Here is a 26083-nt window from a genome sequence, read left to right on the forward strand (position 1 = left end):
TTCATTTTAATATCTTAATCATGGAACTTTGAAACATCTCCTTTGGCGTTTCTCTTGATCCAAATGAAGGATTTTCCTACCTGAACAAGAACTAATAAACACTGATAGCCGATTTCCCAAGAAACATCCATTGCCATGAATGAGCACAGACTTTGACTTGCTCCATCAGCGTCAGCCATTCAGAAGATGAACGCCTTGCTCCTTAAGCTCTCAACAGAATCCTTCATTATTTCCTCCATGGAGCTAAAATGTAGACCCAAATCTATGAGCTTCCTACACGGATTGTGAGCTCTCAGCAGTCCTGCTTGGGTGTATTTGAGCTCTTATTTTATTTTATGACGCACAAGCTTGCTGTTATGCAAGAACCCAATAGGGCTGGGCAGCTGCACAACAAAATTGCTAGCAAATTCTTACTGCCAAAGGCCCTTAACAGTTCATGTAATATGAATTCTGGGATCGCTGCTCATCTAGATCCCTCTCAACACCACCAAAAAAACCCAAATAAGAGACGTCAACCGCCAGGCAGAAAAAGTAGTCATTACAGATTTCCTTAAGCAAATAAAAATAGAGTACTGGTTTCAGGTCATCCAGATATTATACAAGTCAACATGCAACTCTTTTTCACCAGAATGACTCGGAGTTATGAGAATCATTTTACTATGTAATTCAACAAACTAAATCCTGGCTTAACTTTCATAGAGATGACATGAAATTATACTTATGCAAACTGGTCTATACCTTTTTATGTCTTTTTCCCCTTTGAATCATATAACCTTAAGGGTATTGTATTCATTGTAAACACCTTCGCATAATTATAAATATAACCTAAAGCATGGGGTATAGCATTCAAGCCTCTTCGTCTTGGCTCAAATTCGTCCATACTCCTCGCTCTCTTTTCCTCTTCTTTCTCTCCTCTCTCCCAAGATCTAGAATTCATCTTTTCTCTCCTTTATTTGAAATCTATTGTGTTTATGTCTTGACTCTAGAAATAAACATGTTATATGACCTTTTGTTGAAGTATGGTACCTATCAACCAAATACAATTACAGCAATTTCAGCAAATTCAGGACATTCTCCAACAATATCAGTAGTCAAATCAAACTCAGAAAAAATCCACTATAACTTTGTGGTTTCAATTGCCCGGGCACCTTATATTCTGGATAAAGTTCTGAAACTTTAGCTGCAATATCGCTGAAATGAGCAATAGATTCCTGATGCTGACGAGCTCAACATATAATAGGATGTGAGCTAGTGCAACATCTTTAACATGAACAGAATCTATATAGAAATCTTCATATGGTTCTTCTCAGCCTGTAACCTTGCCAAAAGTTTTGACAAAGTTTTTGGCAGATTAGAACTCTTTTCAGCCTCCAAGTGACAAAAGAATTGACTTGGGTTCCCTTGCTTTTGAACTTCTATACTAAACAGTTAACCATCACCGTTATTGTCACATTGCAGGTCATTCCAGAAATTTTATCACTGATTCTCATATATTTGATCTGACAAATTCAGATGAATGCTTAAAGAGTGCAAAGAGGACAACTAGAGATGAATGCTCAAATGAGCAGTTACTTGACTACTTATATGAAAGCAAACCGTTTAGGAGAACATGGAGTGGGGAATGGGCATTTTTTGTCATTTACCTTATCTATATGTCTGTAAGAATTGATGTCTAGAATAGATAGTTGAGAGAAGTCTATAATTAAAGTTACACGTTATTTGGATGTATGGTTAAGGACTTATAAAGATGTGTGTCTAGAGGGGTACTTATGTAATTAGACTGTAAGTCACTTAAAAGAACAAAAAGAAAGAGGGGGCTGTGGATAGCCCCCATTGAGTGCCTTCAACACACTTTTCCTTATCTTCTTCTATTTTTCTTTCTTCCTTCTCTCTTCTTTGTATTCCAATATTTTATTTTATTTATCTTTTGACATGGTTTTAGAGCAATAACAACTTGATTTAGAGCCTATGCAACACCTTTCTTCGTTTATGAATGCATCAACTCTCTAAATAAGGGGATTTCAGGATTTATTACTGACTGAAAGTCAAGGTTGGATTTTTCTTGTTTCCTTGTATTTTCATATCCCTATGATTGTTAGTCCGTACTGCTAACTGAAGAATTTTATATCTAATTAGTGCCCCAAGAGGGTTGTGCTTTGGGTCCTACCTTGTGTTGGTGCCTACATCATCTACAGGGAGGTTGACATCAATCAATTTTTGAAGTTTTTTCTTGTTTATAGTTGAAATTGATCTTGTTAAAGGTGTTATGCATATTATTGGTTGAAATTTGAAGTGATAAAAAATATTGGACTAGGCCCACATTGATTATGCACCCAAAAAGTTGTTTGCTACCCCCCTTGATTGTGTTGTTGATTCCTATTATCTATGGCCGATTCTGGTGAAAAAATTACTCTCCCAAGAGAATTACGAAGTTCCGAAGGGAAAGACTATTTTAATCACTACAAAAAGTTACACTGTTAGAATTATCTAAGTTAGTCTAAGTTAATATGAAACTATCTTAAGGCTAAATGGAAGTCAAAATTTATTAGAGACGGTCTAGCGATTTCTATTACAAATGATTTGGAAGCTTTAGGTCAATAGTACAAACTCCACATTGAGAAGCCAGGTAATGAAATGCGAAATAGTTAAGGCAATGTGGAAGTCTCTAAAGGATTGTATACTCAGGAAAGTAATTTATCTAGAATTTATGAACTACATGTGAAGTTGTTTAGTCTTAAGAGAGGTGACAAAACAATAACTTTTTGGATGGATTGGCACTAGAATGTTGCATAGTCACCCCCTTTCGGTTAAAGTTATTTTTCTTTAGTACTTCTCTATTTTATCATCTTTTGTTTTCATTACTTCAAAGCAATACCTAGAACCACTACCTAAAAAGAATAAGAGTATGTTTAACATCCAACTTGAATCAAGTCTTTTAGACTTCACTCAAAAGGTTTTTGTGTTTGAATTACCCTTAAAAAGTGAGTAGTCTATTTGTTGTGCCTTCAATATGGGTCATAGTTCGCCTTTTAATTTGAGTGAGTGTATTGTAGACTATGACCATTTTGACTAATGTCTGGAGCTTTGTTATAAGGCTAAAAGTGATTTTCTGCTCTCGTATTGTGTTTTATCCAAGTTGGGTCTCTATGTCTTTTTTTATCCCTAAATTGAGGAGGAGAAGGCCAAGAAGAAGTACAAGAAAAATCTATTGTATTTCACATATTGCGGTAATTTGTATACCAAAATATTCAAGAAAGGGCCAGAACAAATAATGAAAATTTTGCATTTATTGAAAAAAAATAGCCAACGAAGATTGAAGACAAATTATTTTTCAGTGCAAGCTGAAATTATAAACTCCAGCTTGAGGGGAGGGTGTTGAAGAGAAGGTATGGAAGAGTCTTTTATGACTCTCACTACAAGAAGTCTCACAAGGCCAAAATTAATATGGTGGAGTCTAAAAGGAGTTTCATAGAAGGAAGTCTCACAAAAGAGTTTTAGTTATGTAAGTTTTCTATTTATTTTCAGTTATTCAATTATTTTAGGACATCTTTGAGTGTTAGACTTTGGGTGTAATTGGGATATGGGTAATATAATTATAATTGGATTTTACTTATTTCCTCTCTTATAAATAGAGACCCATTGTACTCAAATTAGAACAAGTAAGTAAAGTATTTCTCTTTTTTATAAATTCAACATATAAGATCTAACCTTGATAGAAAATTTACTACCAAATATTTTGTGTTTGTGGGAGATAATTTGATTAATTAGAGAAGCAAAAAGTAAAATGTCGTAACTCGTTAAAATGTATAAACTAAGTATAGAACTATGACACATATTATAAGTGAGCTAATATGGGTCAAGTCAATTCTCTAGGAGTTGAATCTAAGTGTTGGTAACCATGTCCTGTAACAACCAAAAGAATATTTTCATTACAAGTAATCCAGTGTTTCATTAGCGAACTGAAACATATAGAAGTTGACTGTCATTTCATCTGAGATATAGTAATGAGCAAAGAAGTTGTTACACATGTTCATCCACTGACTAAATTACCGATATCTTTACTAAATCTTTAGTAAATATGAGTTTGGGATATATTTTTACAAGATTGGGCTTCTAGAGCTCGAAGGGAGTATTAAATGCCATATAAAAACATTTTTGTCATTTTACCTTATAAGTGTAAGTCTATGTTGTCTACATTAGGGAGTTATACAGATAGTGTCTAGAGGGGTAATTATGTAATTAAACTATAAGTCACTTAAAGGAATAAAGAGAAAGAGGGGGGCGTGGATAGCCCCCATTGAGTGCCCTCAACGCACTCCTCTTTGCTTCTTTCGTCCTTCTCTCTCCTTCGTTCTTCCAATTGTCAAGGGAGGGTATTCAGTTTTGCATTCATCTCAAGCCCTGTTCAGTCGGATCAATCTCTGAAATGTTCCAGTTGTTTTGTACTTTCAGATTTTGGAAGGGGATATGTCTATGCTCGACCATCAAGATCTCCTGAAAATGCCAGTAAGCATTCGATCAGTTTCATCATTTTGGTTCCGGCTAAAATTTACTTATTTTTACTTTTTTGTGGGAGCATTGAATGAGACAGATGATCAATTGAAAAGAAATTCCTTTCCCATTACATTAGTAACTGCAGGTCGGCATTTCACACAGACGCAAAGACTATGCTTAAAATGTATATAATCTATATTTAGAATACAGCGAAATCAGAACCTTGGAAGCATGATCATGCAGGCATTAAGAATCTTAATCGTTCAGTTTTCGGCTGCTCTATCTAATTGTAACTTTAATAGCATCTTTGCGTTTGATTGGGAAAAGATTATTTCAGCGGGATTCATTACGGTCCGCACATTAGCAGAGAAAATGTTCTCATTTTAATTTGAACTCACCTCCTTCTGCTTGCAGTAGTCGAGGTCCGTCCACCAGTTCTCCCCTTTCACCACGTCGGCCGGCCATTTAGGATTCGGAGTCATCGCTGAGATAGAGGATGTGACCACTACTCTCTTCACTCCGCTAGCCTTCGCCGCCGCAAGCATCATCTTCGTTCCTTCAATCGCGGGCCTCAGAAGTTCACTGTATCATAGGAAAATAGCAACGAATCACATAACTAGAGACGCTGTTTAAACTCCATTTGAAATTTGAAGGGAGTGACAGAAACTTGGAAGGAACCTCGGGGTCCTGAACGCGATCAATGATGCAGGGAGATGCGACGTGGAGGACGCCGTCGACCTTTTGGATCAGAAGGGAATCGTAATTGTGGAGGTCAATTTGAAAGAGAGGCAGGCACAACCGCTTGGGTTCCAGAGCTCGAAGGTGATCAGGGAAAAGGTTAGATTATTTGAGATTATTTGGTGCATCCTTCTAGGAACAAAATTTCTTCTTCCTTTCCAATCAATTGTTTTGGTCAGTGTAGGTGGGCCTTCTTCCTTTAGCCCAATAAAAGAAAAGCCAAAAATTTCACCCGTCTCCGCCCCAATCGTCTGAGGACAAATAATAACGACAACGAATTTTGTCCACGCCATATACGTGGGGTCCGCAGTGTTCCCCGCTCTGCGTACGCGAAAGAGCCACGTACAGAAACCGCGGGGTCCACGAAAACTATAAATAGGAGCCTCTCAAATTCATAATTTTCTGCTGTCGCGACCTTTTGTTTCCCTCTATCCTCGAACCCAAACTTCTGGATATTAGGGTTTGTTACCGCCTTGCGATTACCGCTTGTTCTTTTGGGAGAATTAAGAAAAGAAAAAAACAAGAGCGCTGATAGGATAGGACCAATAACAAAGAAAAAAACGGACCTTAAAATTCTCTCTGGTCGATCCTGATGAGGAAACCCTAGCTCCTCCTTCCGCCTGAGGTGGTATTTCGGAAAATACAACCGTCTTTTTGATTCCGGAGCTCTGCGGTTTTGATCTTTGAGAGGTGTTTCTGAAGAATTTCGCTGTTTGATTTGGTTCCAGGAATGTGCTTTTGTTTGAATCTTTTGATTTGAAGGTGTTTGATGTTGTCAGGTAGGTCGGCATTTTGGTTCGTCTCAGGATAGCGTTGGATTTTGCTGCTTCAACTAAGTCTTCTGGTCGGTCTATTTTTTTCCAGATTGGTGGATTCGATGCCGAGGATGATTTCTTTCTGCAATTCTTTTTTCTTCTTGGAAGAGGACTGGGAGAAAGTACTGTTGATTTGACATCGTTGATAAATGACGGGATGGATTGCTTGAATTCTTCAGAGCCTGAATCGAAACGTTTTCGTGAATGGATTCCAGACGATGTTGAATTAGATGTGGTGCCTAATAAGAAACAGGCAATTGAAAATTCAAATACGGATGTTTCAGAAGTCACTGATGCTCTGGATATCGCCTCGTGCGGTCATAATGTTTCAAGCAAAGGTGGCATTGGTTGCATTGACGTGACCTCTCCGGGGACAGGAAAATCCAGTTCGGATAGCTATTCTTCTGATTCTTGCTCTCCTTCCCCAACAATGACTGAAGATTTCAAGCCTTCTATCGTCTATGGGGACAACGGTAAACTTAGAATTAAACTGAAAGGCAAGGTTGAAGGCAGTGTAACATCTGCCACATTAAGTCTCACATCACAGAATCATAATGGAAATTATCCGTCATCCGATGGTCAAGACAAGAAGCCGGCATCTGTTGAAGTAGCCGAACCTTTGAACAGAAGGGATTCTGTTGGATCTAGCGAGAATAATCTTATTGCTATGGATGATGTGAGCACTTCAGACATTTGGCATCGAGACCCTTCAAAGCAGAAAATAGAACTCAAAATGTCCACGAATTTACCTCAAAAAACCTGCTCTACAACTTCTATGAAATTTGTTTCCACTGATCTTCTCGATGGAGCTTCTGCATTGGAAGGGAAGGTAACTTAAGCTCTTTTAGTTATTTACTCGTGTGTTCTCAATTTGATCTTGCCATGTTGCCTCATCTGGTTGTGTTTGGGTGAAAAGGTTATGGTTATTTGAAATGTGGGGTGTCGGTACAACACTTGAAGGTTGCTTAAAATTTCATAATGTTAAAGTCATTCTGGTTGTCCACCATCAACCAGTAATCATAGTTTTTGCAAGAAGAGATGGCAATTTGTGGTAGAAATGAAGAACTAAAGAACTCTACGCTCAACATGATGCAGGAAGCCGTTATGAGTGAGATTTGTTCTCAAGAGAGGAAGTCCGATGCAGGAGCTACAGGTGATCTGTGCGTTTCAGTTTGAATTGCTGTAGTCACTTTTTTTGTCAATCTCCAAAGCTTCTATACTTTTTATTTTGAGCAAGGCTAAAGAAAGAATTTATACTTTACCTTCTGCCAATTTCATTTATTCTTATTTTCTCAGAATCATTTCAAGAGGAATCCTCTGACGCACATCAAGTTTATGAAAAGGATAAAATAATCCAACAATCTCAAGCATATTCTCCAGAAGAGTGTCCTCCTAATCTTGGGTAAAAAAAAATTCATTATCATGTTAAAATTGTCTTCTTAGGTTGATACTTACATCTTCAGAAACCAAATCACTGTCTTTTATTGCTTTGTATATGGTTCCATGTCCATTATTGCATAACCATCCAGATAGACAAGTGCTGTGGATTCTCTCTTTTATTGAGTGTTGTAGGTCCTTTACCGCAGCATGCTGTTGGTATTATTATTTTTCATATCATCCAAACCTCTGCTACTTGTAATAGATTTCCATGCTCTGAAATCATATGAGGGGGTTCTGATAATAGTACTTCTATAATTCATATTTGTTCAAAAGAGTTCAAATATGCTGGCCACATAAGTTGTTGTGATTATTCTTTGTTACCTTACCAGATTGCTTGTGCATACTATATACTTATGCAGTTTGTACTTTGGCTAATGAGCTGCGCTAACTTTTTGTTTTCCCCCCTTTTCACACAGGCAAGCAATTGTTGATGATCTTGATCCTGAGTCAAGTAATGCAATGCAGTATTTATGTTTCGATGAGAAGAGTTTGATGAAGCAAGAACATTCAGGAGCTCATGGATGGGTTCCGAAAAAGTTAGTGTTCTCTTTCATGATTTTTTTGCATTCTTGTCAATTAGTATTTTATTCTTTTGGCACTACAAGAATTCATGACTTTACCCTGAATGCCTGTAATAGAGCAACAAATGCTATGTTCTCCTGACGTGTTCTGGGTTCTGAGTAATATGTTCTCTTTGCATTGTTAAGAACGTCAAGACCAGGATTCCACAGTGGGCCATCATCACGGAAGAATACATCTCAAAGAAAGGGCAAGAAAAGGTAATAATTTTATTCTTATGGCAAGCCTGTTTCAGCCCAACTGGCTCTTGAGTGCTTAACAGTTTACTTTTCCAGGGATAATAATTTGCACCGTTTACTCTTTATGCCTAATGGCCTGGTGGATGGAACTTGGCTGGGCTACTGCAACAAGGGAGAGGTCGATTGGATCTAATCCTTTATTTTTAAGTTAACTTTCTGTTACTGTATGTAACAATTTATTGACTAACATCGTGCATTTTCTTGCAGACAGTGCTTGAAGGGCGTAAGCAGGGTAATGGTATCTTCTGCAGTTGCTGTAATGCAGAGGTAAGAAATAGGATTCTAAGGATCATATCACTTGGGTATTTCTTATCAGCATTTTGACTGTTTTCTCCTCTCTATGAACAGATCAGTCCATCACAATTTGAAGCTCATGCAGGATGGGCTACAAGACGTCAACCGTGAGTATTATTCTCATACAACCATATCAGCTCAGAAACACGTGTTTTCAATTAACAGTCATGTGTTTGTTTTGCATGTTTGCAGTTATCGTCATATCTATACCTCCGATGGCTTGACACTTCATGATTTATCAATATCTCTGTCAAAAGAGCTTGCAACTGTCAACTGTAATGATAGTGATGATAAGTGCACTAAATGTGGTGATGGAGGGGAACTGCTTCTTTGTGATGGCAGATGTGGAAGAGCTTTTCACATGGGTACTCCCTGTCTGTCTCTCTTTTTCCCTCGTTTCTGCAAAGTATCATTCTTTGTCTTTTAATCTGTCATTTTTCGTATTTGTAGCTGTCTCTTTTTTTCCCTCGTTTCTGCAAAGTATCATTCTTTGTCTTTTAATCTGTCATTTTTCGTATTTGTAGTTTGCTTGGGTTTGCAATCTGTTTCTGAAGGTGATTGGTGTTGTCCACATTGCGAAGATAAACAGTTGTCTGGTAGAAAGGCAAACTCCACCCATAACACCTCAAATGCAGCCAGGCCACTTACCATACGATTGAGACGTGTTGTTAAAGCACCAGTGATAGAAATAGGTGGATGTGTCTTTTGCGGGTAGGCATCAATACCTGTGGACAGATCCATACGTTCTTCCATGACACCTATCTTTAATGTTGTCTCTTTTGTTTTATATACTCAGGGGCCATGATTTTAGTGCATCTGCATTTAATGCTCAAACAGTTTTACTTTGTGACCAAGTATGCCTCAAAACTCCTTTTCCTTTAATATTTTTTTCTTTTTCTTCTTTGTCTCAATTTTAGAATTCTAAGCTGTTTATACTTCTGTGTTTCTTGGTGTTTAGTGTGAGAGAGAGTTTCATGTAGGCTGTTTAAGAAACCATGGTTTTTGTGATCTAAAGGTAAACAAAAGTTCCAACTTATTTTTTACTTTTGACCAGCTTCTTTAGTAGCATATTAGATGTAATTTTCATTATGACACTTCTCTGTTTTACCTTGATGTCATTGGTTTTAGGAACTGCCAAAGGAGAAGTGGTTCTGTTCTGCTGACTGCACTAGAATTCACACAGAGTTAGCGAACAGGTTAACAGATGGAGCAGAGACAATTTCTGCTTCTTGTATAACTGAAAGGAAGCTGGAAGAAAGAATCCTGAATAATGAAGCTGGAGACTGTTTGAATTGGCAATTTCTAAGTGGGAAATTTGGGTCTTCAGACCAGAGGACACTGCTCTCCAAGGCCGCTGCAATTTTTAGAGTAAGTCTTTACTGGTTTGGAATTGAATTTGCTACTCTAACATTACGTATTTGGTATGGAATTGGCAGCATATGACATGAACAAGTCATGTGTTAGCGGACTTTTTGCATCTCAGTTATCTCTGGTTATCATGGGTTTGTTCCCCATGTATGAACTATTTGTGTTGCCTTATGCACTTCGACAGCAATATGACTTAACTATTGGCTACTTTCTTAAAAAATTACTCCCTGGCCTTTTTTCTGTAATCAGTAATCTGGTATGTGGCTCAAAAATGGGATCTCTGAGCTATAGCTTCTTGTTGGAGACATGCTCCCCTTTGACCCCAAGTGCATCATTTTTGTGTGTTCTTGGTTTGATTTTCTGTTGTACTCTTTCCTTTTCATTGTTTTTATTTGACGTAGGTTTACCTTATGATTTTATTTTTATTTTTAGTCTGCTTTGTAATACCCCCCATGGGATCCTCTGTATATCCCCTTCCCTCTCTTACTGAAACGCTTTTCACTTTCTAAAATAAAAACCGATTATGTTACCTCGACCTATTTCTCAAATGCTTTGATATTGTTATTAATAATATTATTATAAATATTTTAACTTTGTGTTATCTTAATAGATTAATCTTATTTTTCCTAAAAAGGCCAGTGAGGAATGCTGATGTGTGCAACATTTTAGATATTGACAGAATCTATGGATGAGCTTTCTGAAAGAGTTTATTCTACTGTATTCTACATTGAAAAACTGCTGTCTTTACTGCTGACTTAATATGCAAGTTATAGATGTTGCACTTCTTTTTGTTGGTTTTACCTGATTGAAGCTTGACTAATATGCACGTGATTGTTTTCACACAACTTTTTGCACGGGTTTGACTTAATTCTATCTTGATCAGGACTGTTTTGATCCTATAGTAGAAAAGACGGGGCGTGATCTAGTTCCTGCTATGGTCTATGGGTAAGTTTTTGCTGAATTTCTTAAAGCATCCTGATGAATTTTAACCTATGCTTAGGGAAGGAATATCTTGAATCCTATCCAAATCTTCTTATTGATTGTGATTTATTTAATCTTTTGTAGTCGAAATATTGGTGGTCAAGATTTTGGTGGGATGTTTTGTGCAGTCTTGATTGTGAAGTAAGTTCACATTCCTGGAAAGAACAAGCTAAAGGAATTAATAAGAAGGTTCAAGTTCTATAGATGGGAATTAAAGTAAACTATTGGATACATGTTTTACTTTCTGTACACGTTGTATTGAGAAACCTGCTGTGTCCTTAACTATCATGATGATTTCTGTGCTGGTTTGCTATACTGTTTCGGGCATTTTTAACATTTGCTTGTCTAAATACAGTTCAATCGTTGTATCTGCTGGGATTTTCAGAATATTTGGTATGGAGGTTGCAGAACTTCCTCTGGTTGCTACAAGCAAAGAAAACCAAGGAAAGGTGGGGATATCATCTTAACTTGGTGCTTTTCTCTAATGAATTGTCCATCCATTTTTTCTCCTAGAATAATATTTTCTTCTGTAGCTGAACCTGTTGGAGTGAGGAAGTATACTATACAAAAAACGACTTACGAATATGAGGTCTACTGAACCATGTTATAGATCTAAGTGGATCTCTGTCGTGTACTAATGCTACTTGTCTAGCTCCAAAGGCTGTGGAATGGCTCCTATGAATTTCCTTAGCACTCTGTTCTTTAAGCCTTTTTCTCAATTGGTTCATTTGACTATTTCAGGGATATTTCAAGTTATTATTCTCACGCATTGAGAATCTTCTGAGTTCCCTAAAAGTGAGAAATCTCATACTTCCGGCTGCGGAGGAAGCTAAATCAATCTGGACAAACAAATTTGGGTTTACCGAGATGACAGAAGAAAGCGTATGTTATTGCATGTTCTTATTGCTATTTGGCTGCATTTGTCCTGTTGTGAGTTTGACTGACTACGTTACTGGTTTTCTTTCCAGCTCCGCCAATATTCAAGGTACAACCAGATCACTTTGTTCCAAGGGACCTCGATGTTAGAGAAAGCAGTGCCATAGATCCTGTTATAAAGAAAGATGAGCCTTGCAGTCTGAAGTAAAAAAACGTTGTTCAGTTGACCCGAAACTGCGTATTTGGGAGTGGGAATTGGGCAGCTGAGAAGCAGGATCTCGACCTGCAGTTGTCTTACGAGTCGAGAGATGAAGGCGCAACCCAAGTTGTTCATATGAGATTTTTCATCTTATTCTCTTTCGTTCTCCTTTTTCATTTTAAAGTTTTTGTATACGTGCTGCTGTTTTGTCAGATCGAGGCAGCAATTTCTTTGTTTCATTATGATATAAGCCTGTAGTGCTCATTCGCACTGGAATATTGTAGAGAAAATGAATTTTTTTTTTTTTCAGGAGAAATACAAGTGCAGCTCCTTGCTGTACTTTTTTGAAGGAATTTACCCAAATTATATGTTATGTTGTTTTGTGGACCTTCTGTCTGAGAGATTATTTGGTTTAGAGTTGAACAATTCTGAAATGACACTGAAATAACTTCAATTCGGGTGAAAAGAAGCTGAAAATTGAAGTAATCTTTAGTGAATATGTAATTTGTAGGGGTATATTTATAATTAGATATTTTCTCGTACTTGAGTGTTCAAATGCTCACCTGCGCCATGGCTTAAAAACGAGATACTCTCAACACGCTTTCCGCGGGACTGGACCCACGACACCCTAGCGGAGCATCGACGCTACGCTCTCTGCTTCCGGGTCCGTAATTGATCCCGCCTATTTTAGCGCGTATTTTTGAAGTAGGGACTTCGAAAACCTATTACTGATTTACTATCACCTGCTTTCATTACAGCCGTGCTCAATGGCTTCCTCTTTGATGCCTTCTGCTTCTCTCACGTCGATCCAACTTCCCCAAATCCACCACAGAAAGGTAGCTCGTGAAGCGCTGTCCATTATCATTTTTTCCTCTCCTGTTTTCCGCATTTGCAACCTATCAATTGGTTCTGTTTTTTTTTTTTTTTTCTGTTTCCCATGCAGGCTTGCAGCTTATATTGCTCTCCTTGTTCCAAATTTAGGGTGTTTTCTGTTGCTACGAGTACGGATGAAGCTTCCAGTTATGTGCCTCCAGCTCCGATTCTGCTACCTGAAGGGCCGTGGAAACAGGTCAGTAGATTGGTGTACTTATGTTATTTGTGAAGAAATATTCTTGTGTGATTGTTGGTGAATTTCACGAATGTTTACTCACAAAATGCAAACTTATAGCATCTTACTGTAATCTATTTCAGTCAGGAATCCAAAATTTGGGCTGCTACTAGTTGACCTTCTTGAACCTCTTCAGATCTTCTGTTCATTCTTTTATTATGTCGTCTTTGTTTTCAGTAAACTGGTGTACTAATACAGAGAAAACGAATGGAAATCAAGACAAAAAAGAAGATGTATATGACTTTGTCATTCCGTAATCTGACAACATATTTTAATTTGTGACAATCAGTGAACTTACTATCAAGGAGCTTAATGGAACGTAAGACTGACATCATTTGTGGCTTGATGTTTATCTTAGACACAAATGCTGTCCATCAGTGTATATCTTTGCTTTATCCGATATACAATGTAGGTTCTAATAGTTTTATGGGTAAAAATAGACAAAAAATGGTTGGCCTTAGTACTGACATCATTGTTCAAGGTACCTGGAGGTGTCACTGCTGCCAATGGGTTCAAAGCTGCTGGTATTTATGGTGGTTTACGTGCAAAGGGACAAAAACCAGATCTTGCTCTTGTCACATGTGATGTTGATGCCGTTGCGGCAGGTGAGCACCGAGTCTGCTGATCTTGAAACTTCTATAGAAATAATTTGTTTGATATAACCTCTATGAGATTTGATTTTTCATACACATGGAGAAATAAATTTTTTTAGGGTTTATCTCTATGAGACAAAAATTTGATTGTCAATGTGCATGCCTAAATAAAATAGAAAAATAGCTACTTGAGGTAGTCAAACTCCTGCAGATTTTGAAACATCATTATCATCAGAGTCATCATCGTAATTGTAACCTTGTAGGAACTAAAGTTGCAGTCAGCACATCAGGTCATCCCATCCTTTCTGGTCTATAATTTGGTGGCTCCATTGCTAAATTACTATCATCAAGTTGTTACTATCTACCATCTTTGTCATTTCCAGTCATCTTCATTTCCATCACGAAATCCATTCAGCCTGTGCATTACAAAGTTTCTGTTGTATCTGCCGAGACCATCTTAAACAATTGTTCTCATATATCTTTGTATTCAGAAGTTTTCTCTAATTTGTTCATCCTTGATGATAAAGATTTACCTCTTGTTTTGGCCTATCTACAGGGGCATTTACTACTAATATTGTTGCTGCAGCTCCAGTTGTCTACTGCAGACACATACTGGATATTTCTACCACGGTATGCTTGGTTATTTAAGAAATTTATTTCATTGATTTGATTATAGTCCATATGACTCAAACGGTGCATTTCTGTCTGTCATTGAGTAATTATCAGAAATTTCTTTTCCAAAATAATGAAATTGATATTTTTTTCAGGCACGTGCAGTTTTAATTAATGCTGGTCAAGCTAATGCTGCAACAGTAAATTCATATACCTTTCACTTCACTATCATATTTATTTGCAATCAGTAACAAACAAATTGAGATCATATGGCAAGTCGCTGTTGGAAGTAGATGAATAACATGGTGCCTTTTTTGTATATTTGATTGCTTTTTCCTTTTTTAATACCCTTCTGCTTGTTGTATGTGAAGCCAAAAATAACTTATGGACTAGAAATCTGCTTAGCTCACTAAAAATTGCATGACAGGGGGATGCAGGTTACCAAGATGTTATTGAATGTGCGGATGCTGCTTCCAAGGTATTCAGATAGCATGCATTTCAATTCTCTACTCCTAATTCTTGACCTAATACAGGCTTGACATGGTTTCTGCTGCTATTCTGAATATGTCACTGTTGCAGCTGCTTCAATTAAGCCCAGAAAAAATTTTGATCGAATCCACTGGAGTTATTGGTCAAAGAATAAAAAAGGTGAACATGTATCAAAAATCATCTTTGATTCAGTTTTCTTAATGTTGCAACATTCCTGCTGATCATACCTTCATTGCCACAGGAAGCTCTTCTCAATTCACTTCCGAAGCTTGTGGGCTCCTTGTCTTCAACTATTGAGGGGTATTACTTTTTTTCGCATGTAAAATGGTTTAGGGTTTAGGGTAATATTACAAAACCTTAAACATAGTTACATATTACAAAAAAAATCAATGAATAAGCATTTAGTCATGTGCAGGGCTGATTCTGCAGCAGTTGCGATTACAACCACTGATCTGGTGAGCAAGAGTGTGGCCATTGAGTCTGAGGTTTGTGCTATTTCTTTAGGCAAACTACAACAAAAGTATATTGGACCTAATTGATGTTGCAAGCTTTCAACAGTGGAGAATTATTTTTTTGTGTGTGATTGATAGATCGGAGGCAAGTACATAAGAATAGGAGGAATGGCAAAAGGGTCTGGAATGATTCACCCTAATATGGCAACGATGCTTGGGGTATGTATTGCCAAAGATGTCTTAACATATAAGGAAATATATATTCATTATGAAACTTTGGGTATCGATAAACAGTTTTTCTTGAGAAATAAAAATAAATAAATTTCTCTATTGTAGGTGGTAACAACAGATGCATCTGTTGCAAGTGACACTTGGAGAAAAATGGTGCAGATCGCTGTAAATCGAAGTTTCAACCAAATTACAGTGAGTAAAAAGATCGTTGTGTTTTCTTCTTTAGGGAGGCCCCATTAGTTTGTAGTTTTCTTTCTTTTTAATACATTATCACTTTTATATATAAAAAAAAAAGATCAGTGTTAATGGAACTAACATATGATTTGTAGCTTGTTTTTCCTTGACTCAAACATGTTTTTAGGGAGACTGAGCCTATGTTAGCATTGAAGTGCTTTAATGTCTACTGTGCAAATTGACTAATATGACTGGATTATCTAAAACTGGTTAGTAAACTAGTTGCAGTTTAAGAAAACAAGGTTGCTGTTACTTTTGTTATGCACGTGATCTCAACCATTACGCTAAGTTAGAATGAAATAATACTATATGGGCAATGCTCAAAAACAAAAACAAAAAAAACACTGTGGGTGTGGAGATTTAAAATTCTTTGATGGGCATAAAACCAAGGTTGGCAAGCAAAGGCTGTTCTCAATTTCTAGTGCCTTCTCACTTGAAAGGACTTGATGGATGTTGAAGATTTTTATATACGGTCCGTGAAATCATAGTCAACACATATGGTTAAAAATATTTCTATAGCTGTCTGATAACGAGTGGATTTGGTCTTTGGCTCAGCAGCCACATGAAGGGGGGTTTAGTGCGAGGCAATGTGTTCTTCTCACGATAGTAAGGGGTTCACATTCAAAAATAAAAAAATTCTATTATCTTGTTATCAGGCTTCACCCAGCCTCTCCTGTAGGTGTCTGTGTCAGTCATCTTCTTTCTATTAATCACCACACATCACTATTCAGCAGAATGTGTGCAGAGTTGATTATGCTAGTTCTGTTAATTCTTTCGAAACTTTACCTCGATTTGGTCCTGGTTAACCTTTCGTTGGGTCTAAAGCCTTTCCATGCCAGCTAGATTAGGTTCTCAGAGTTTCTTAAGAAAATTATGGATTCATGGGTTTCAGTTTTGATGGTTTCTTTAATGTTTATGGATTTCTATACCAAATACTACATTGATACCATTAGAAATAAGAATTCTGCCTGTCAGTTTCTTAGGCAAAATACACACTTGTAAATTCTCCGTACTTTGACATGGCGGGATTATTTTAGATATATTTACCAATTTGGCATTTTCAGTAACATTTTAAATTTTTTACGAGTTATGCTTGTGAAATTCCTGCAGGTGGATGGAGATACAAGTACAAATGATACAGTTATTGCCCTAGCTAGTGGATTGTCTGGATCGAGTGGTATATTTTCCATGGATACTGATGAGGCACAACAAATTCAAGCCTGCCTTGATGCTGTAAGCTGGTTGCATTATATCTTCTTGGCATACTAGGCTTCTCATTTCATAATAAATTAATATCATAGATTCGCTGAAAATTGTATATGTGATGAAATGGAAGAAAAAATTATGCTAGTAAATGAATTGGATTCCTCATTTCTCCTTTACTAAATTCATGGTCAAAATGCTATATAGGTTTCTCTTGATCATGCATATGGTTTCAACTGCAAAATTCAAGGACTTGCAAAAAGATCACAGTAGCTTGTTTCTATTTGTTCCTCTTAACTACAGTCATGTGGTCGTCTTCCAAATACATATCAGGGGGGGTTTATTGTGCCGGGAATTAATCTGGAATTGTAATTCAATTCCAGATGAGCTGTAATTCCAGAGTTAGTATTTTAAAATTTTCCATTATTTGAGGATTCCACTTCAGTTCTCTAGGAAAGGAAATGAGTTCTAGAGAAGGGAGGGATTTCATATCTGTTCCCCTCTAGATATTTAAGGCCTCGTTTTCTGTTTCTGTTCAACCATCCTGTTGAGAAGGCAGGCCCTTCCCCTTCTCCATTCTCAATCCAAAGGATGGCAGGGGGGGCGGCATCCTCCTTTGTACCATAAAAAAGGAGAGAACAACCTGTCCACCTCGTCCTTAAAATGTTTCCAAATATAAATTAAGAAATCTTAACAATTTAAAAACTATTTTAAATTTTGAATATTAAAAAATATACTGATTTCGTTATGGTTTAGATGTGTTGAAAATTTTATATTAGTTTATGTATTATAAGTTTTTTTTCTAACCAACAGATACTGTTGACTATGCTAAAATCATTTTGATTTCAATGTTTTAATAATATCATCTGAAATTTATTTTGTAAGTTTAAAAGAAGGTAGCTATTTTTTGTTATTTGAAAATCATGTCTTACAGAAACCAACAACAATTATTTTAAATTAGATATGTTGTTAAATTATTTTTCTCTATGTAAATTTTAAAGCATTGTCAATGAGATTCAATTGCATGATAAATTTATTAATAAATATACAATAATAAGTTGTTTATAAATTGTCCAATAATTTCCATTTAATCTCACTAACAGCAGAATTATCTTGCCTAGAAAAGTGAACAGTAATTTTAGATGTTACAATTAATCTGGAATTCTTTGTTCTAGAAATATTTATTTTAGAATGTTCTATTCTAGAATAGAGCTCCTATATATAGTTTCTAGTTATTGGATTCTAAACAGACTAACCCCGTGACTACCTCCATCCACCAATTGAGTTCATCTGAATTACTGAAATTTCACATATTAGAACCACGTGATTTCATAAGGAACATCTTCTCATCTAAGCTCTTCAAATTTTGCAACCTTTTAGGTAATGCAAGGCCTTGCAAAGGCAATTGCATGGGATGGAGAAGGAGCAACATGTTTGATTGAGGTATTGTATAAATGCTGTCATGACTTTACAAGAGTTCTAATCATCACCTGTGTTGTGGAAACAACAGGATATGCTTTTAGTTGCATGTTTGTTACCATTAAATTTTACTCAAGGCCGTGGACTGGCAAACAAGGAACGGTTATGGGTATCCCGTATCTGTTCCAATTATTTGTTAAATTGATGTGGTTATTGTATTTTATTTTTGTTCCATAATCTGTTTATCTCTTAGTAACAAGCCAAACAGGTAAAGAAATTAAAATCATTTTTTTTTACTCACTAATATTTCTGGAACCCTCCATGGAGCCACTGCTGAGTTTTCTGAGCTGCAGTCCCATTATCATTTCTTATCAACAGCAGAGTTGACCCTTTTTGTCTTACTTGATTGGGTTGCATGTGAGATTACATGCAGTTAATATTCTGATGCCTCGCTTTTCAATCAGAAGAAGCGGGTTTTGTGAAACGCTTTCAAATTTTTTTAATTTCTTCATTGCCACGGTCTCCCCATGTTAGCATGTTAGCACTTGCTTGTCCCTGCCACTGACCAAGAGCTTTTCCCTTTGTAGTGGAATGATGAGATGCTGAGAAAAGTGAGAGTTGTGGTGGAAAAGGATGGATAGAAATCATCAAAAGTTTTGAAGATGCCTACCCAATAAAGTGTGTTTTGAGCCCCACTCCCCCTTAAATGGGGATTGTGATTACCTTCCCAAGACACACTACACCCATATCTACACTTGACAGCAACTACATGGATATCGTTGGCTTGAGTTTCCACTAGGAAAACCCACAATTTGCATGCGGCTCTTACTAGGGGTCTTTCAACAACATCGGCAGGGCATGTACTACCTGCAAGACACGCAGTCTTGCCATGCATGCACACTCCCACAACTCCTCACTACAATAGACATGGTAGGCATGTACCACCTACATCGCTCCCTTGCTCCTTGTTTTCTCTACAAGAGTCTGAATCTGGATGCTTTCCTTCCTTCTGTGGATGTACTTTATTTGGGTTTCTATGTTCTTGCCGCCATGTGTATCAACACTCCTTTTGTTCCTTCTCTGAGATCCACTGCAGATCTCATTGGCAAGGCTTGCCACATTAGAGGCATCTGGCCCAAACAGTCAACCAGAAGTTTCTGTCTCAAATGGTGTTGGTTTAAGAATTTTTATAATTACATGAAAAAATTACAAAAATGCCATCAAGTAAATTGGTAAAGGTTAAAGAAAAGGCTTCGTGTTTCCAATCTGTTTAATAAAAAGAATGCAGGAAAATGGGTAGTCTTACCTACATCCATGTATGTGTTCAGGAATTTTGTTCCATATCCATCCATAGTCAGATGGTAGAGAAAAATATCAGCTGGTCATATAAATTCGACAGCCTTAATTTTACTGTTTTTCTCTTCATGAGAACAAAATGAGTCTGGCTACACCTAAATCCAGTTCAATACTAATGGAGCGAATAGTTGAAAAACTCCTTGATCTCTTGATGTTCAGGTAACAGTTTCTGGAACTAATAGTGAGGAGGCAGCAGCAAAAATTGCTCGTTCAGTGGCTTCATCTGCATTATTTAAGGTATTTGAGATACTCTCATCTCATCATGGGTTTACCCATTTCAGAGACCAATTTTGTTGTATTGTTCAGGCTGCTGTCTACGGAAGAGACCCAAACTGGGGACGCATAGCCTGTGCTGCTGGCTATGCAGGAATACCTTTCAACCTCAGCGATCTTCGTATTGCATTAGGGGATATTCTGCTCATGGAGGATGGCCGACCACTTCCATTTGACAGGTTTGTTGATACATAAGTCTTCAGGGAGTGACTCCAAAATATTCAAGCAGGGTAGTATATAATATACTTCTATACATATAAGGCCCTGTTTCGATGTTAGAGAACTAAAGACACATCCAAAATTTTCTAATGGAATGCAATAGAGAAAAACACAAATTGCCATACTTGTAATGCTTCTGAAAATATAGAGGAATTTGTGTCAGGGCTGCTGCTAGTGCTTACCTCCACAAAGCTGGGAGCAACCATGGTACTGTTCAAGTCCATATTTCTGTTGGTAAGCTTTTAAACATTGTCATTCTGCAGTTGTTTTTTCAAGATATCCTTTATTAACACTAATCAGATTTCCTATTAAAGGGAAATTCCTGATTTTTGAGGAAAAAAAAAAAAAAGGGAAGCTTTGGGTCAACCAATAACTAGCCTGGTTATCCCTCTTCGTATGTTATTGATATTGAATTAACTTTTAGCATTCAACAGGGGATGGACCCGGACGTGGTCTGGCCTGGGGCTGTGATCTAAGCTATGACTATGTTAAGATAAATGCGGAGTATACTACCTAAGAGAATTGCATTTGTCTGACAATCTGCAATAAACATGTAGGTTTTGCATTTAAATTTTTTTAAGCAGTTGCAGTTTTTCGATCTAGTTATGGAATCTCAATGCTTCTCCTGGGAAGAAGAATTGTTTTTTGCCAAGCTTTGTTAAGATAAATGCGGAGTACACTATATAGGAGAATTGCAATAAAATTGCTGCTTTTGAATCTAGTTTTTGTAATCTTAATGCTTTCTCCGGGGAAGAATTATTTTTGCCATTTTGGTATTACACATTATCATACCAGACTACTGCCAGGTGACAATATCGGCTCATATTTGATAATCCAAAAGACCCAAACAATCACCTAGTTTGATATGCATAGCATTTCTACCCTGTAGGGGGGGCTAATTCACATTCCGTCAAGTGACGGTAACATGTCTGAGATAACGCAGTCGACATGCCTTTGTTATACCGGCTAAAAGATAATTTGGAGCAATTCAGAAGATAACTGTCTGTAATACCGTATTTTTAGACACCACAATTTAGTAATATATGCCTGATAACGCAGTCCATATGTATGGTTATACCGGATAATAAAACATATTTTGTTTTTTTCTAGAATATCTCAAGTCAGACGCCAAATCACGCGTGTAAGCGTTGAACAAATTATTGCCAACATGAATAACACAGCAAACTCGAAGTTCCAAACCAAAAGTTAACACCAGCATACGAAACACTTGATTGCAAAACTAAACGAAACGCACACAAGCTCGAGTTTTAAAAAAAAAAAAAAACCCTACCACTTTTGGAGTCTGCCGGTTTATTTATGTACAAAGATGCCTGGTCATGCTTCAGCAACAGAATAGTGAACTTTAGTCAGAGAGGCCATCAGAAAGCTGTTGCTTCCACACTTGGACTCCTGATTGCCACTCAATGCGAATTCAACTCCTGCTATAGGCAATTGAGCAGGAGACGCATGCACCCTGCAATCACGACAAAAGAAAAGAAATTAGCTGGTCCTAAAACTGAAAAATAGATAGTAAAATGTCGAGCTTTTCTGTTCAAAAGAGGATATTTGAACCTTTGCCGGAGATTATCTGAGCTACTAACACTTTTCTGACTAATGAGGCGCTTCTTTTCACCATTGCCTGCCCGGGTGGACTTGTTGCCTTTTTTATGCTTGTGTCTGTGGCTATCCTTTCTCTTTGTGCTTCTGTAATACTGCCGTTGGGTGTGGCTACTCCTCACCGTGTGTGACATGGAAGTAGTAGGAGGTTCATACACATCAGCAGCCCACTTTACATTTGTTTTTGCCTTTGGAGGCAAGCCCAGCTGTTCACGCCCACCTTTCAAAGCAGATACTAGCTTTAAAGAAGACTGGACGACACAGAAATGTAAGGATGACATACATGTAAGCAATAAATAAATGAAAGAGATGAACACCCGCTACAAAAAATAATAGGAAGAAAAAGGGATAGATTGCACTACTTATAAGTAATAAAAAGTAAAGAGAATCAAATGAACTTACAGGAAGAGACGATGCTCGAGCAAACGATGCATTCCCAGATGCAATGGAGCCTTCACCATCAAAGGCTGCACCAGAATGTCTCTCTGCTGATGTGAATGTTGCAGACTTACTCAACTTTTTTTGGTTTTTTGTAGCTCTACAACCGACCTCACAATCTTGTTTCACTTCTGCAACCTTCATGTGCTCAGGAAAGGATAACTCATCACACTCATCCTTAATATTTAGAATCACATCAAGAGCCACTCCAACTTCTTCTGCTTCTAAACTGTCCCAACCAGTAACTAAGTGAGAGCCTCCATTCACCTTTGAAATCACTTCGACAACATCCTCCATTCCACAGAACATCCTTCAGTATTTTCTGTGTCAAAGTATAGCAGGGGCCTTCAAACACCTCAAAGCCAATACCTTCTGCAAATAAACTAGCACAAGGTATATCAATATTTGTGACTATACCAGGTGATAACGTGAGGGGAACTGCACAAGAGTTTAACATTAGATTTTAAAGCTTCAGACATATTATACTTCAAATAACTAGGAAAACAGTCACGCATTAACCAAGTATTCATTTCTCTAAAGAGGAAACACCTTCATCCAAAAAGAATAAATTTCTCCAACAAGGTCAAACAGAAAGAATTCAATTGAAGTGATGAGATAACCTACCAGCTACTCAGATTAAGTACCACAATACATAAATTTCCAAAATTGTCAGAGTTTTTCCTGCCATTAAGCCAAAAATAGTACAGGTGATGGACACTGAATAGTAAAAAATGTTTAAACTGTGTGCTCCAGTAAGGGCTGATGAATATAGACAGTAACCTTTTTTTCCAAAAACCAATAACAGAAGTAAAACTTACAAGAAAATGTTTCACCAATCTAGAATGTAGGAAAATTCAAGAATCGAACGATAATCAATTGAGAAGTGGTACGAGTGCCAATAAATGTTAATAATACGAAAGCTAAGCAGTGATTGCCAATGATAAATGAGAGATCATCAATGTACTAGGGCATACCTCACTTCTTCGACTATAACGGTTCCAGGAGAAACCACAGTTAAACACACCCACAATAATGTGAGGTAATAGAAAGCAGAAGAACAAATGTATCAATTATGTAATGAATTTAGTATTGTAGACAAAATATACAGTATGTAAGTATGGAAATGTAAAACGTCCATAAGTATAACTGAATAAGATATCTATCTATACATGTAAAATTCTGTACCAAAACCGTGACAAGATCTTTACATATGCTTAATCATAATTTAAAAATCAGACATTGTAAGCTCAAAAGCCCCCATCAGAAGACCAACCATCTCCAAATATAATGAGCAGTGGTTCAAGCTACACGCATAATTTCCAAAGATACTAAATATGTAACTATCAATATTACAAATCCCGCAAATTACAGCATCTGTAGTGCTATAAGATGCCTGAACAAAGGGGGTCAGATATGCTAATATATGTGTACTAACATTGGGTTGGTCCTCCAATAATATGAAGAGGATGAAAGGGACCATTTCTCCCTTTAAATGGATCCCATTTATCTCTTACTTGTGATTCATGGGGACCAGCCCCGCTGCTAGTACATGGACTGCAAATCTCATCTCCTGAACAAAGAGATAATTACGTTCAGGTCTCTGAAGACCTTGCCCCAAAGAAGTTCATGAAAACTAGGATACTATACGAAGTAGCAGGTGATGCCAAATTGGCCCCACGAAATCCTAGATCAAACTCACAATAGGACATGAGATCCAGAAGGCTCACAACAAAATAAACTATCAATCTGGTAAAAGCAAAATAAGAGAGAAAACCAAACAACAACGACGATTAGTGGGACATGAACATGCACAGCAAAAACCACTTTCAGAAAAACATTTCAAAACAGATAGATGTAGTGACCTTCATAGTATATAAAGGAAGCGCTATCTTTCTGATAAAATTTAGACAAACATAAGATACCTGGGGAAAAAATAGTAAACAAAATCAAATCTAAATTCCTTTCACTATCTAATAAGCAAACTTAGTTTTAATACATGTTCAAAGTGAACAAAAGATAATTAGCACAGTTAGAGAAAAGTAAAAGGGATCGCTAAGCTAAGAAGTGAACGGAAAAAAATATACCTGAGAAACAGTAACAAAGACTATCCTTCTTTTATATCAGAGACACCAGCAAAAATTAAACACAACCACAAATTGAATCGCCGAAGTCGCAAGCAGGACTTTCCGGTTCTCAAACCCGCGTGCAGCACCAGATGTGTGAAAAGAGGAAGGCAACGAGCAGCAAGTCTCCTAATACTGGAAGCGTTTGTATACTATTCGGTGCTTCCAACCGAAAACACCTTGAACTAGATGGATCCGCGGCACGGAAAACAGAACAGGAAGAGAGAGACAGAACCTAAAAAGAACGCATCATTCCAACCTGAAACGTTAACTCAGATTACCTCTACGATTCCACTTTTCTAACTGTTTCAGACGATGAGAAGAAGAACCGCCATGAAAAGAAATAGCCGTGGGGATCATCGTCTCACGCTTCTTAAGGAACTGTCCGAGCACCGAAGGCATAGTCGATGCTCTCGAAGCCCCAAGAACACAAAACCAGATCCCTAACCTCAGGCCACAAAAAAATGATAAACCAAACACAGAAACACACGATCAAGTGAAAACGATTACGCAAAAACAATTAATCAAATAACCGCCTATAATCAGCCCATGAGAACCCCCAAATCATACAAATCAATGCTCCTCGGAATTAAAACCCGTTCCTTATAAGAAAGAAACAGATCCGATGCCCGCTTCAAAACATTTAGAAAAGTTACCGCCGAATTCGATCAAAGACGAAAATCAAGACATGAATTTTTCCACGGAAAGGATAAGAACCGACAAAACAAACGGAGATGGACAAGAACGGTGAATCGAGATGCCGTGAAGCGGGTATAACGAGGCAGCACCCGAAGACAGCAGACCTTTATATAGACGAAGTTCCAGAGCTTGACCGCACCGGCTGTAGCAGGTCAGTCGCCTTGTACAAAACCGACACGTTACAATTTTAATTTTTAGCCAAAAAAGATATTTATGAGTATGTAAAGAAACATTTGATAGCGCGCGGGCGTATCTTATACTGTGCCCGACGGCGAAGGTGAAACAACAAATGGATTTTTTAAGATTAAGTTCATGTGTAACATGAAGATCATGTCAGTTATGTACATTGATCATCTTCGTACTTGGTGTTAGTATTGATAACTTTATGTGCACTGGAAAATAATTTTCAGTGTTAGTGCCTCAACAAAAACATAAAAAACATTAGAATCCTTAAACCCTTACCGTACACTTAATTACAACATAATCCTTAAACCTCAAATTAGGTAAAACAACTATTACTATTACACGAATAAGTTATTTAATATATAATTAAATATATTAATATATGTATTAATTGAATTAGATTTTTTATTGTGCATTAATATGGTAATTACATGAGCCAATGAAATATGTACATGATTAATTATAAATAATAAATAAATAACGTTATAAATAAAAAATGAAAGTAATACATTGAGTTATTCATTTATTAATAACATATTATATACTTTAACCTAAAAATAAATAATTTAAGAGAAAAAATTGATCTAATCAAAATTTTGACACACTATATATTTGTATATAATATATTTTATGTATTATTAATTAATAATATATTATAACAAAATTTAAAACTTTTGGTTTAATTAACTATAGCAATCTGATAATTATGCCAAAATAATTTATCAAATATTTATTTTAATAATATTTTAATTATGACTATTAAATCACTATTTTAATATAGTCATTATAAAATAAATATATTAAATAAATA

The 26083-nt window shown here is 36.8% G+C and overlaps 3 protein-coding genes across 5 annotated transcripts; 2 read left to right on the forward strand and 1 right to left on the reverse strand.

Moving 5' to 3' along the window:
- Positions 1-5678: 5678 nt before the first annotated feature.
- Positions 5679-12410, forward strand: LOC137936363 (uncharacterized). Its single transcript, XM_068780972.1, has 19 exons — positions 5679-6011; positions 6097-6876; positions 7143-7200; positions 7344-7449; positions 7904-8023; positions 8195-8266; positions 8342-8423; positions 8513-8572; positions 8654-8706; positions 8792-8964; positions 9124-9310; positions 9396-9453; positions 9558-9614; positions 9728-9967; positions 10851-10912; positions 11033-11089; positions 11304-11397; positions 11690-11830; positions 11917-12410. The coding sequence occupies exons 2-19, from the start codon at positions 6205-6207 to the stop codon at positions 11989-11991; spliced, it is 2367 nt and encodes a 788-aa protein (XP_068637073.1). The 5' UTR covers positions 5679-6011; positions 6097-6204; the 3' UTR covers positions 11992-12410.
- A 334-nt stretch (positions 12411-12744) lies between these two features.
- Positions 12745-20933, forward strand: LOC137942472 (arginine biosynthesis bifunctional protein ArgJ, chloroplastic). Of its 2 annotated transcripts, XM_068788129.1 has the most exons (18): positions 12745-12859; positions 12967-13092; positions 13613-13736; positions 13988-14014; positions 14281-14354; positions 14492-14536; positions 14764-14814; positions 14916-14984; positions 15067-15125; positions 15241-15310; positions 15416-15496; positions 15614-15700; positions 16853-16975; positions 18326-18388; positions 19880-19957; positions 20027-20172; positions 20376-20446; positions 20647-20933. In XM_068788129.1, the coding sequence occupies exons 1-18, from the start codon at positions 12791-12793 to the stop codon at positions 20727-20729; spliced, it is 1446 nt and encodes a 481-aa protein (XP_068644230.1). In that variant the 5' UTR covers positions 12745-12790; the 3' UTR covers positions 20730-20933. The 2 variants fall into 2 exon arrangements, with proteins under 2 accessions (XP_068644230.1, XP_068644231.1); XM_068788130.1 differs by lacking the exon at positions 13988-14014.
- A 403-nt stretch (positions 20934-21336) lies between these two features.
- On the reverse strand, positions 21337-24650 carry LOC137936369 (uncharacterized). Of its 2 annotated transcripts, XM_068780992.1 has the most exons (5): positions 24352-24650; positions 22892-22948; positions 22232-22639; positions 21785-22080; positions 21337-21686 (listed from the first exon to the last, which is right to left on the reverse strand). In XM_068780992.1, exons 3-5 carry the CDS (start codon positions 22574-22576, stop codon positions 21548-21550), a joined length of 780 nt encoding a protein of 259 aa, XP_068637093.1. In that variant the 5' UTR covers positions 22577-22639; positions 22892-22948; positions 24352-24650; the 3' UTR covers positions 21337-21547. The 2 variants fall into 2 exon arrangements, with proteins under 2 accessions (XP_068637093.1, XP_068637084.1); XM_068780983.1 differs by lacking the exon at positions 22892-22948.
- Between the last annotated feature and the right edge of the window lie 1433 nt (positions 24651-26083).

Source organism: Aristolochia californica, unplaced genomic scaffold, assembly GCF_029961685.1.
Source record: "Aristolochia californica isolate CCGP_79_NKW_82.1479 unplaced genomic scaffold, dmAriCali1.0.hap1 SCAF_10, whole genome shotgun sequence".
NCBI lineage: Eukaryota > Viridiplantae > Streptophyta > Magnoliopsida > Piperales > Aristolochiaceae > Aristolochia > Aristolochia californica.

What these genes read in the sequence shown, in the direction of transcription:
- LOC137936363 (XM_068780972.1), top strand. Translation starts at nt 6,205, where the DNA reads ATGGATTGCTTGAATTCTTCAGAGCCTGAATCGAAACGTTTTCGTGAA. An exon ending in CTTCTGCATTGGAAGGGAAG is followed by an intron (nt 6,877 to 7,142) that starts GTAACTTAAGCT and finishes AACATGATGCAG; the next exon opens with GAAGCCGTTATGAGTGAGAT. An exon ending in CCGAGATGACAGAAGAAAGC is followed by an intron (nt 11,831 to 11,916) that starts GTATGTTATTGC and finishes TTTTCTTTCCAG; the next exon opens with CTCCGCCAATATTCAAGGTA.
- LOC137942472 (XM_068788129.1), top strand. Translation starts at nt 12,791, where the DNA reads ATGGCTTCCTCTTTGATGCCTTCTGCTTCTCTCACGTCGATCCAACTT. An exon ending in TACTGGATATTTCTACCACG is followed by an intron (nt 14,355 to 14,491) that starts GTATGCTTGGTT and finishes TATTTTTTTCAG; the next exon opens with GCACGTGCAGTTTTAATTAA. An exon ending in ATATGGCAACGATGCTTGGG is followed by an intron (nt 15,497 to 15,613) that starts GTATGTATTGCC and finishes TCTCTATTGTAG; the next exon opens with GTGGTAACAACAGATGCATC.
- LOC137936369 (XM_068780983.1), bottom strand. Translation starts at nt 22,576, where the DNA reads ATGTTCTGTGGAATGGAGGATGTTGTCGAAGTGATTTCAAAGGTGAAT. An exon ending in CTCGAGCATCGTCTCTTCCT is followed by an intron (nt 22,081 to 22,231) that starts GTAAGTTCATTT and finishes TGTGTCGTCCAG; the next exon opens with TCTTCTTTAAAGCTAGTATC. An exon ending in TCAGATAATCTCCGGCAAAG is followed by an intron (nt 21,687 to 21,784) that starts GTTCAAATATCC and finishes TCGTGATTGCAG; the next exon opens with GGTGCATGCGTCTCCTGCTC.